This window comes from Nyctibius grandis, chromosome 11 (assembly GCF_013368605.1).
Source record: "Nyctibius grandis isolate bNycGra1 chromosome 11, bNycGra1.pri, whole genome shotgun sequence".
NCBI lineage: Eukaryota > Metazoa > Chordata > Aves > Nyctibiiformes > Nyctibiidae > Nyctibius > Nyctibius grandis.
This window is the reverse complement of record NC_090668.1, coordinates 4,947,417-4,960,127: the sequence shown is the minus strand read 5'-3', so window position 1 is coordinate 4,960,127 and position 12,711 is coordinate 4,947,417. Positions and strand designations below refer to the sequence as shown.

Sequence of the window (12,711 nt, the reverse complement as noted above, 5' to 3'; positions counted from 1 at the left end):
AATACACAGACTTGTTTTCCTCATCTCATCGTCTTGCCACTTTTAAAAATCACGCTTGCATAGAAACAGGACGTGTTAAAATTAAAGCTTCATCTGCTCTATTCTCACCAAAGTCATAATCCCTGCTCACAACATCCAAATCTCCATAGCAACCACTGCAGTTGTCAGCAACAGCACGCTTGTCTTACAAGGGGCTTTTTATCAATTGCCTTTGTAATTAAACAAAAATGAGGAGAAAAATCATGATTCACAAAGGAAATGATTGCTAACGAGGACGAACTGTTTTGGGCACAGTAAACATTGGTAACGCTAAATATAGTTGCGACGGTAAATCACCGGCAACGGTATCAGGTTTAGCACTGAAAGTGCTTGATCTGGCACCAGTGACAATTAATTTACAGACGCCTTTGCCACTGCCAGTGTGTGGTGACTGGCCGTTAGCAAGGTGGCCATCAGCAGAACGACACAAAACACAAGCGACAGGCAGCCAGCGGAAGAGCTTTAGACTTTTCTATCAGATTTTCCCATGACACATCTTTTGGCCAAGGTCTTCTTGAGTATAAATGGCTTTTGACAAGAGAAGTGACGCGATGAGATCACGATTATGGTCCATCTGGTGTCATGGAACTGCTAAATGGAGCTTGGTTACCCCCACATTTCCTTGCCATGTGCTATAAAGAGCTGCTTCAGCCTCCAGAGTAGGGTAAGCCCCAAGATCTGAGCTCACAACTGGCTTGCTGTTACTATTCACTGAGCATCCACCAGAGCCCTGCCTAGATCTCCCATATGACGAGAACTCGACCATCATAGAGGTCTTCCACCATTCAGTGCTGAAGTAGCAAGTATGCTCTCCTGCTTTAAGATGCATGTCTTTAGATATGGGTCTCAAATCCTGTGCTAGACTAGAGGAAACTAAGTCTAGTCATGTGGGAAAATAAGGTTTTATTTTGGCTTGCCCACCAGGGAAAGCCCAAAGAGGTGGGAAGGGCCTTCTGCCCCTTAGGGAAACTTCCAGACACTACAAGAACCCCCTGAACACAACGTCAGGACATCTCACTATGTTGAGCCCGTGTTAGCTAGAGAACAGAAGTGAAAGATCTGATTCTAAGCTCACTGGCGTTAATTGGGATTATCAGGAACCAAGAGGAGGTGGTGTGGAAGCAGCACCTGGAAGGCACGGCACTGCATTTGCAGGGACAACTTACAATTGGCCTGCCGACCCAGTCATAGGCGTAGTCAAAAGTGTAGCCTTTCTTCTCAAACAGCTCCGTGAAGATGGTTCGTAAATAATCGTAGTCTGGTCTCTCAAAGAAGTCTAATCGCCGAACGTAACGGAGGTATGTGGCCATCTCCTCTGTTGGGAAAGGGGAAAAAAGCAGCGAGCGTCAGTTCTGCTCACACGTGAGCTCCATCACTTACGAGCCTCTCAGAGCCGACACACACACTGGAAATACCCTTTTCAATTAACTCCAAGGAGGCTTTCCCATGGTACCAGGCTCAAAGTTGGTGCTTCAAGTTGGGCTGAGGGCCAGATCACCAGTGACATGAGTTGTCCAGGCTCTGCTAAGTTTAGCTGAGCCATGCAGACTGACAGAAGCTGAGGATATCCAACAAGTCTTCACCCTCAGTGACCTACCCAACAGTCTTTTATTGCTAGATGAATCTCACTTGGCTTTCCAGAGCCCTCCTGCCCTGCCCGAAGTCTAATAATAGTCTGCTTTTATTCTGAATCTTCCGAATGAGATGTTATAAATCAAGGTCTATGTTTTAGCATTGAGCATCACGCTGTGAGAGAACTGTCTGGGCTGCCCATGCTACCTCTGGCTTTTCCTGTAAAAGTAGTGGCTTTTAGTAACAGTCCACAATGCAAATCAATTCAAACACTCCTCAAGCAAAGATGGAAGTCCCACCTCTGCTCCAGAGAGCTGCTGCTCCACCTCAAATCTGAGTTCCACCGCTAGTTTTATTCTATACACCGGCACGGTTTTTGCCTTTAGCTAACAAAAATCAGAACAGCATTGCTTATCGATACTTCACTCTGTCCATGGCTTGCAGCTTGCATGTCACATGGAGGTAAAAGAGGAAAAAAAGGAGAAGAAAAGCAATCCCCTCTTCCTGCTAGTATCTGTTAGAGGTGGAGGACCAACAGGTTTCAGGTGAGCAAGGAATAGAAATAAGTTCTCTCATATCCCTTCAGCCCAGACCTGCAGGTGTGACTGAGCTCTGAGGAAGAAGTATTGGGGAAAAAGATGAGAACAGCCAACCTGAAGCTGTTCTGCTTGGAACTGGGTGGATTTTGGATGCAAATACGTCTGAGGAATTAGCATGACTTGAGTGAACAACGACCCCCTTCCAGACTTGCTGCTCCTCGTGCTGGGAAAGAGCCATGTGACACAACAGCTCCTACAAGAATGGAGCTGATCGTGGGGACCTGAGTGCTCTCCCTGGCGTCAGGATTCCCACTTCCTAGACAAAACACCAAAACCACTCCGTGAAGGCCACAGGGTACCTGGGAAGGGCTTTAACTTCGTACTCTGCTCTCCTAGCTCCACGGTGGACTTTTGTTTAACTGGAAAATAGGTGTTGGGCTTAGCTAGAAGCACATCTTTAATAACACTCTCCTTAAAACTGTTGTTGGAAGGTGGAATTCAATGACAGACACATCATCTCATCTTCTAAGCTGGCCACCTACAATTTTAACTTCTGTAAAACCTTCCATTTGGAAAAGAATTAACTCAGTAGATCCAATATGGTCACTTGAGAGTGGGGAAAATAACGAGGCCCTCTCTTGGAAGGAAGCCAAGAAGCAAAGCAGGAACATGAGGCACTTGAGCATTGTCCAGCCTCCTTGATGAGAAGAGTTACGCTCATTTTAAGCCACAGCCACAAGCCCTCAGGCCCAGCTAATTTATAGCGGCAGCTCCAGTTGTCTGCCAGCTTGAGGAACAACATAATGGATACACATCGTCCAAATACTTTCTACCAGAGGAGCTCAGAACCGTCACTTAACAAGGTATGTCCACCTCCAGCTGCACTCAAATGGTCCCATCAGGGACTTTACCTGGAAAGTTCTCACAGAGAACTTCAACCGGAGTGTTTCTCTTTGTGTCCCCAATCTTCTGATACCTCTCTTTTAAGGTGTCAGCCTGTAGCGCACAAAGACAAAACAGTTGTGGAGAAAGAGTTCAACCATGTGAGAAACGACATGCTGTATGGGAAGAAAAACAAGGGATTTAATACCGATTCTGGGTGGTATCAGAAGATGTAACTGAACTGCATCCTAAACTACACTAGTAGGAGTACTGTCTCACCCTGTTGTAATTCTCACTATACATTTTATGTGCTATCACCAAAGACTATCCAAGGACACACTCAAAACATCTTCAGTACTTGAAAGGAAGGACACTTGTTAAGTGTCTTACAAGGCTAATTTCTCACCAGCCCAGTCCTGAGGACTGTACGGGGAAGCTTTCATGGGACAAGAAAACAAAGCTGCATATACTATGATTGCACATCAGTATCCTGTCCTAGGCTTAGAGCCATCAGCAACCAAGATGCCTTCATAAACAACTGTAGAAGTAGATAAATTACATTGGCAGTTGGGGTTTTACAGACAACTAGTTCACATCAGTCACACTTTCTCCCAAATCCCGTGCTACTCCCATACTACCTCTCCTTTCACCCCCAAACTGTCTATCACTTAGACACCACTGATTAAACAGCTGGTCATCAAGAAAAAATGAAACCATTTTCAGTTAGACTTCCCACCTAAATCCCTCTTGAAGTAGAGAACTCTGCTCCAGTTGGCACCCTAAGCACGGGTTTTATTGCCTCCATTTCAAAGTATGCTAATCTGACCTGCCAGCAGCGTAATTAGCATCGTAAGATGTTCTCTCAAGACTTTAGCACTGACAGTATAGACCAAAAGTGTAAGCTGAGGAAACCTAGAAGAGTGAAGATGCCATATTCTAGATCAAGCTGAAGAGTCTATATTTGTTCTGGAGCTAAAAAAACGGAGGACTTAAGAGCAGTCAACTAATTTTTATCAAGTTCAGCACTGAACTCAGGAAATTTTGTAGAATCTTGTCTAAACCTGGAATTATTTTAGAATAATTTACAGGATTAATTTAAAGCAGATGAGTTCAATTAAGCCAGAAACAAAATAGGTAATGAAATAACACACACTTACAGAGGTGTGAACTTAAAGTTGGAGAGATTCTGATTTCTTTCAGAATCACTTTCATGCTTGAAAAACCCTTTCTTTGCTTTTAGGAGTTGTTGCCAGCACTTCTGGCACATGTCTGACAAGGTTAAGCTGAGACTAACTCTGGATAGATGGTGACAAAGCAGCTTAACAAGGTCTATCACGCAAGACACGGCCACTGACCACAGCAGCTTGCGAGCCCAAAAGCCAGGCTCCTTTTTCCAACAGTACTAACAGGAGTTATTGTCTTCATTAATAAACCTTCTCCTAACCTGATCAAATTCGATCCCTTCACTGCAATTCCAAAGTTGAACACTGTAGCTTAATCATTGGGAAGGTGATGGAGAAGTGAAGACGCAGCTACCAACGGCTTCAGAGCCACCGAACTACTTCCTACTAGTTAATTCAGCTGACGGATGTTAGCTGCAGTTGCCATAACTCAATTGCTTGCAGCCCTCCACATTGTACATGACATTTCATAAACTAAGCACTGAGTGTCCGGTGTCTCTGGAGGGAAGCCAAGCTCAATACTTCTGCCAGAAAATCAGTTTTTCCAGCTGAAATCCATCTGCACGTCTAAAACCATCAAACTGCTCCAGTTATAAACACGTTTCACAGATGCAGCTGGGGGATTGTGTGCCGTAACTGGAATTTCATCAACAACCGCTCTGTTCCAGTCGCGCTCCAGCTCGGGGCTGCTTCACGTTACAGCAAAGCTGCTCCAACAGCTCAATGGCCTTTTCATTGCCGTCCCTGTCCCAGCTGCTCATCTGCCTCTGCTGAATCTTCTCTCCAGGCTTGTACCAATTCAGCTAATGGTAAAACTTGAAGTGTCAGGTAACATATTTCTATCTGAAAATCTTTCCGGTAGGTAAAGCTAACACCTCGTCGTTAGACTTCAAGGACACAAAGGAGAGGACAGTGGTTCTGGATGGATTTTGCAAATGTTTCCCCCATCAGATTCTCATTTGGGCAGAGACCAGACAAAGTTTCAAAGGGTAAAAACCTAAAGCTCAAACCTACCTTCAATCCTTGCCAGGGCAGACTGCCTCGGAGGAAATACATAAACATATGGCCGAGGGCTTCCAAGTCGTCTCGACGACTTTGCTCTACAACAGAAGAGATGACAAATTATTGCTGCCGCTGCAGAAATGGATCTGAGGCCTCATCAGCAGCCACACCTATTTCTGAGATGAAGTTATCACGGGGAAATTCACTTGCTGTCTGTAGCTCAGACCTTGTGCAAAAATACCCAGAACTTGTTACAAAAAAAATGTAAAATACGTAAAGAAAAGATCACAGAATCAATGAGGTTGGAAGAGCCCTCTGGGATCATTGAGTCCAACCATTGCCCTGACACCACCATGTCAACTAGACCATGGCACTAAGTGCCACGTCCAGTCTTTTCTTAAACCCCTCCAGAGACTGTGACTCCACCACCTCTGGTGGTGGTTATCTCAGCTAGAAGGCATGAGATAACCCAGGAGCTGTAAGACATACTGCCCAGCCTTAGGTAGAATGGATATGAGGTGGAAGTATTAATTGCAGAGGAATAAAGCAGTTCCCCAGTTCTTCTCCGGACTGCCAGCGCTGATGGTGAACTGCGACGTGGTGCTGGATGATGTTATTTTTTCTGAACTACAAAGGAACAGGCAGAGGACTCTTGCAACCAGCTGCAGGGAACTACCACGTTGCACAGTGCCAACCCTTTCCCAATTGCTTCTGCAGCTCATCACATCAGAGCAGATCGAAAATAGCTCCTTCTAGCACCGCTCTTCCTCGTGAAACGCTGCTGTTGCCATGCAGATGTTATGATTAGAACTGAAAGGGGAAAAAAGGCGCCTCAAGCCAAAGGAAAAAGCATCCTTAAAATAATCTACCAAAAATGTATCAAAAAATCCAAGGGAGGATACAAGACAGAACAATAAATCTGGAGCGTAACAGCACGGGAGTGCCGCTGTGCTGGGCTGCATCTTGCAGACTTGGGTTCACTGAGCTCGCACACCAATTTGATGCAACCTCGTGTTCTCCACATCTCCACCTGCAAGCTGATAACGTGCTCCGAAGCCGCAATCTGGAGCAGATCTCGTCATGCAGCTCACACGCCACGACAAACTGCACGTGCGCTGTCCCTGATGCCGCATCAGCTGCGAGAGGAGAAACAGGCAGCGCTTTGCCCAGCATGACTCTTGTCAAAAGCAGCAGCAAATGTTAACTCTCAGAAGATGGTGTGAGTGAGAACACTCAGCAGAAGGGACTTGAGGTGACAGTTCCTGCAGGTTACCCTGATACAGCTGTAAAAAGGGGGAAAAAAAGAGGATGTCCTGGGTAATTCAGTGCGACGATGCAGATGTGCTTTACGAACATGGTTGAGTGCACTTGTCTTTCAGAAGAATTGCCATCAGACTCCTTTATTTCTCTCAGTCCTGCAATGTGAAGGGACCGACTCCACCTGGGCTGGCCTCACCAGCAAAGCATCCACCCCACAAAACCCCTCTGGGCAGAGACAGGCCCCCGCGTAGCTGGTAGCCAACCTCTCCCTCCTCCAATACACCCACCCAGAAACAGCCCTTGCCCAGCACAAGCCATAGTGGGCACTGCAAAACCTGCAGGGAAACGGGTCCTGAAGAAGGCACGTGGTGAACTTCACACACAAGCAGATCTTCTTTCCACGTCCACCTGCAGAGCACATCCCCGGCACCAGCAGTTCCTGAGTGCGTTCCCACTGCGGCTTCTCATTCCTCCGTCCCTTCCTGACTCTTCACTAGGTTTTGAAAAATTAAAAGTTGGGCTCATCCCTCCTTAGTCCCCAAAGAGTGTGAGCTCTCCAGGAGATGTGAAAACCAGCGACGCCTTGATCTCATAGCCGGGAGGCTACTCAAAGAATATTCCATTATCTTATTGCTTGTATGAGTTTAAGTGAATATAAACATTTAATAAGGTTTTTTGCCTTTCAGCCTGTAATCTGTGGCTATGAAAGAAGGCAGTGAAGAGAGGGGATGAAAGCCATGTTTAAAATTAGTTAAATCATTAATTTTCTTCAACCAATTATTAGGTCTGGGAGCATCCAACTCTAACACCTGAAACTGGAAGGTACCGGTACAGAGTTGTGCTATAAAAATCGATTTGGTCATCATTTAGTGCGGCAATTACTACCCGCCTACTTGCCTTTTATTAGTGCAGGGTTGCTACCAGTTATTTAGTTCCTAATAAAAACTCTAATTACTAGGCTTCCAACATTTCAGCTGTCTCGATTACTCCAAAGGGAAAAAAAAAAAAGCCTCATAACTGTAAACAGCATCACGGCATCAAGAGGTTTACAAAGAGCTCGAAGGGTACGAGAGCCATAAGCCAAGCTACCACTTGAGGTCTACAGGGCTCGGCACGGCAAGCTCCCACCAACCACACCGACCTTTGCCAAGATGAGTGTTGATGGACATGTATCTCGCTGTTCCAGTTAAGCTCTTGTGTTCCCTGTAAGGTATGTGTTTTTTGGTTTCCGGGTCAATGTACTCCTTCGCCAATCCAAAGTCTATGATGTGAATGACGTGCTCTTTCTTATTGCCTTGCCGGCCAATGAGGAAGTTTTCTGGCTTGACATCTCGGTAGATGAGGTTCTTCGAATGCACGTACTCCATGCGAGATATCTGCAAAACGATGAGGCAAAAGTTATTGGCAAGCAGACCAGCTACCGGCTAACGGGGCAGCAAGGTTTTGTTAGCCCAACACCACGCCTCGGCTCAGCGCTATCTCGGAGAAACTCTACGAGAAACGCAACAACAGATGGAGAGAACCGAGGCAGAAGTTATGTGTCCTGGGTCATCTCCTCCGACGCAGAGTTGGAAGAGGAATTTGTCATCCCCTCCTTTCACCGGCTACCGTACTGTGCTCCCGGACTTTATCCCAACAGAAACTGCAAAGGTTGTTTGTGAAATGTTACCACCGGGACACGGCTCTTGGAAGGATTCCATGGGGAACTGCAGCAGCCTTTTTGTATTGATTTTTAAACGTACTAAACCGGTTACCAAGAGCTCTTCCCTTGCCCACAGCCTTCCCTTGTTGCTCTGTGTCTTATCACCTTCCTCCCTCCACCCATATGTTGTCTTAGACATGCCAGATTCTTCATGGAGGGGGATTTTTGGGCAGCTGAAAGCCTTACGATCCTCAACGCTGACTAAAAATAATAATTAATCTCATCGGTTGTCAACTAGGAATAGCTGGAATGTTTTTCAGCTTTTCACTAACTGTGTTAGAATCACAGAATTGTTTTGGTTGGAAAGGACCTTTAAGATCATCGAGTCCAACCGTTAACCCAGCACTGCCAAGGCCACCACTAACCCATGTCCCTCAGCACCACATCTACATGGCTTTTGAATCCCTCCAGGGATGGTGACTCCACCACTGCCCTGGGCAGCCTGTGCCAGTGCTTGACAACCCTTTTGGTGAAGAAATTGTTCCTGATCTCCAACCTAAACCTCCCCTGGCACAACTTGAGGCCGTTTCCTCCCGTCCTATTGCTTGTTACCTGGAAGAAGAGACCGACCTCCCCCTTGCTACACCCTCTTTTCAGGCAGTTGTAGAGAGCGATAGCCTCCTTTTCTCCAGGCTAAACACCCCCAGGTCCCTCAGCTGCTCCTCATCACACTGGTGCTCCAGACCCTTCACCACCTTCACTTCCCTTCTCTGGACTTGCTCCAGCACCTCAATGTCTTTCTTGTAGTGAGGGGCCCAGAACTGAACACAGGATTCAAGGTGTGGCCTCACCAGTGCCAAGTACAGGGGGACGATCCCTGCCCTAGTCCTGCTGGCCACACTAGTGCTGATATGAGCCAGGATGCTGTTGGCCTTCTTGGCCACCTGGGCACACTGTTGTTCTGGCAATACAACTGAGAAAGGAAGGTAAAAGAGCAGGAACCCCACTTCCAAGGTGATGGAGGGACGGTTCCCCTCTAACAATGCACCTTACTCCGACGCTCATCATTAATATTGCTTTTGAAACGAAATATATTGCAGGTGAAGTTTGAACAGGTTCGCTGAGCAGTTCTCCTCCTTTGGGTTCCTAACTTATTACATGATTCCAATTGGGAATAATTCACAATTCCTTTTAATTCATTACCTTTAAAATTTTTTTTTTAATAGGTTTTCAAAAATTCCCACTTATGGCTGTCTTGGTCCATAACCACCCTGGACGCATGGAGGCTTTTTAAGCAAGATGCTTCTTTGGAAAGGCCATTTGAATGTTCCCACCTGCACGCAGGCTCGCGACACTACAAAACCACCACAAAGCTCTTGCAGACTCCAAATTTGGCACTAACAAGCGTCAGTCCGCAGAGGTCACTGCGGCACTGTTGCAGTGGACCCCACGGTGCAATGCCATCAGATTTGGGGAACATCTAAGGTGAGAGCCACTGGCTCTCCAGGGAGCTTGCTGCGGGGAGTCACTGGTTCCCACAGAATCACAGAATCGACCAGGTTGGAAGAGACTTCTGGGATCGTTGAGTCCAACCATTGCCCTGACACCACCATGTCAACTAGACCATGGCACTAAGTGCCATGTCCAGGCTTTTCTTAAACCCCTCCAGAGATGGTGACTCCACCACCTCCCTGGGCAGCCCATTCCAATGTCTAATAACCCTTTCTGAAAAGAAATTCCCCTTAACATCCAACCTGAACCTCCCCTGGCAAAGCTTGAAGCTGTGTCCTCTTGTCCTATCACTAGTTGCCCGGGAGAAGAGGCCAACTCCCACTTCACTACAACCTCCCTTCAGGTAGTTGTAGACTGCACTAAGGTCACCTCTGAGCCTCCTCTTTTCCAGGCCAAACAACCCCAGCTCCCTCAGCCGTTCCTCATAGGTCAGACCCTCCAGACCCCTCACCAGCTTGGTCGCTCTCCTCTGGACTCGCTCCAACACCTCAACATCTCTCTTGAAGTGCGGGGCCCAGAACTGGACACAGGATTCAAGGTGCGGCCTCACCAGTGCCGAGTACAGAGGGACGATCACTTCCCCAGACCGGCTGGCTACACTATTCCTAATAAAGGCCAGGATGCCATTGGCCTTCTTGGCCACCTGGGCACACTGCTGGCTCATGTTTAGCCGGCTGTCGATCAGCACCCCCAGGTCTCTTTCCGCCGGGCCGCTCTCTAACCACTCTTCCCCCAGCCTGTAGCGCTGCAGGGGGTTGTTGTGGCCGAAGTGTAAGACCCGGCCAAGTGTAATTCCCAAGTGGTTCTGCACTGGGTTCATACTGGGATGGCGGCTCTGCACCCCTGGCATGGAGCAGGCTGGAGCGTACGCCGCTCTGGATCACCAAGACAGCTTTTCCCCCAGCTGAGCAGCTGCCCAGGCAGCAGGAACCCCACGTCAGTCCTTCCAACCACCCTGCTCGCCTCAGCCATGAGGGCCATTTGGCTGATAGACCCCAACTGCCCTTTGGTTTCTCGCTCTGAATCCAGACACATCCTCAGCTGGCAAACCCCGATCTCTCTTTTTCTTTACAGATCTTGGATCCACGCTTACCTGACAGCTCCACGTGCATGTGATCACTCCTCCCTGCTCCCAGAGGTTTATTAGATACCTTATCAGATACCTTATCAGGAAAATCTGCTGCATTTCCACCACTCAGAAAGCAGTAACAGGCAGAAGGGGGCAGCGCTCCTTATAAAATAAAAAATGCTGCACAGGGAGGGCAGGAGACAGGGAAAAACTGGCTGCAGGTGAATCAGTCTTAAAAAAGAGGACTTGCTCAAAGGCTCTTCAAAGAAGGTACCAGCACGTGTTGCCGTTCCCCTCTTCCCTAAGTAGTGATTTATTTCAACGTGCTGAGAAAATGGGTTTCACGGCTACCAGCCATTATTTCTAATCAATTATAGGATGATGCAGAACAGAGCAGATGCTCTGCACTTCAGCCATTCGTCACGCTTTGAATCACCTACAGGACACAGCAGCAGGTCGGAAGACAAAAAGGTACGTCGGGAGGCAATTCAAATTAAGATGCAACCCTTAAAACTGCTGGAACAAAGCATTTCCTCGCCTCTCCATCCATAACAAGCTTTCAAACAGAGCCTGACTGGCTCATTTGATTTGTCTCTGCTACCAGAGAAGCTCAGTTGTTGAAATGACCAGCAACTACATGACCTGAAAAAAAGCCTATTTTTTTTTTGTTGTTCCTTAAAACCTCACAGCAAGTTACATTGGCCAGGACGACAACTTGGACAGCTGAGATGTCAGATGAACAGACACACTCCAGCAGCACTCAGAGATACTTATTTACCTGCTTTTTTTTTGCTTCTACCACACACACACAGATGCTTTTGGGTCTTTCATATTCCTTTTTCTTCACTTCCACCTGCCTGGATGCTTCACAACGTTCTGCTGGAGAGCTGTGCACAGCCAACGATGGCTGAAAGACGCTCTCCAAGTCAGAAAGATGTTTCCTGGAGCAGCCTCCGTGCTTTATTCACCCTGACATGACATTCACCCTGCTTGTGGCTGCTAGTGATGAGGAGCTGGTGACTATCTGGGCCGCATCACCCTTCCAAGCTTGCTGCCCGAGAAGAAAGGAGCAGCGCCGGTGCAGCACGACCTTGGCCTGACGCAGACCCATCGCAGAGCTGAAGAAGAGGAGAAGTGGAGTTTCCCACTCCAGAGATGTGCTGGATGCAGAGACACGGTGCCTACTCACAGAATGGTTAAGGGTTGGAAGGGATCTCTGGAGATCATCTCGTCCAACCCCCAGCTCCTTCGTGTTTGAACAACAGGCTCTAATGTCTGTGCGGTAATTCTTCTATAGAGAAACCACCGCAAGGAGCTGGGACTGTTGCAATTGCTTTCACACTGGAAAACCAGTGACTGTGAAGAAGCGTTAATATCTGCTCTGCTATTTTAACAGGAGTGAGAACAGACCATGGCATTTTATCATAGGGCACAGGCACACCAGGGGTGGATGGGAGACTCTGCTTGCAAATTAAAGCAGGATCTCCACGGCCACAGATGGCCGAGTCCATCTTCAGAGCCATGAATCTCCATTTCAGATGTCAGAGAAAGCCCTGGGAGGGGAGAGCATCCCCTGGCACACAGCAGGACCCTCGCGCTGCGCTGAGAAATGAGAGGATATTGGTGACATTTAACTAATTAATGCTTTTATTTTCCTTCCTCCTGCCAAGGAAGCAAGTGCAATAAGCCCTCTTTCCCCAAAAGGTAACTCTTGAGGATCTGATCTCGCTGGCAATCCCATCTCTAGGTCCTCCTGATAAACCTAAGCCCTTCTTCCACACACCACCTGCTTGAATATAGATCAGATCAGCAGAGATCAAAAATTCCTCCTGTTTAAAGGCTGTTTTGGCATCTCTTACACAAGACAATTTTGATGGTCAGGAGTAAAAAAACTTCACCATGACTTGGTCCAGATCAAAGCCAGAAGTATTTGCACAGGGTCTCCGACAGCGAGCACTTAAAGCAAGGGTGAAAATCACATTTACTCCTGACAAAACTGAGTTGTCAGTGAGC

General features: G+C 47.4%; 1 protein-coding gene across 10 annotated transcripts in view; it reads right to left on the bottom strand.

The window, feature by feature from the left end:
• Nucleotides 1-12,711, bottom strand: part of CSNK1G1 (casein kinase 1 gamma 1) — a 127,279-nt gene that overhangs the window by 16,697 nt on the left and 97,871 nt on the right. For all 10 annotated transcript variants that reach the window (XM_068410172.1, XM_068410171.1, XM_068410174.1 and 7 more), the window contains 4 exons: nt 7,617-7,851; nt 5,228-5,313; nt 3,062-3,146; nt 1,206-1,354 (listed from right to left, as the gene is read on the bottom strand). In XM_068410172.1, the coding sequence (XP_068266273.1) occupies nt 1,206-1,354; nt 3,062-3,146; nt 5,228-5,313; nt 7,617-7,851 (555 nt within the window). The remainder of the gene's footprint in view (nt 1-1,205; nt 1,355-3,061; nt 3,147-5,227; nt 5,314-7,616; nt 7,852-12,711) is intronic.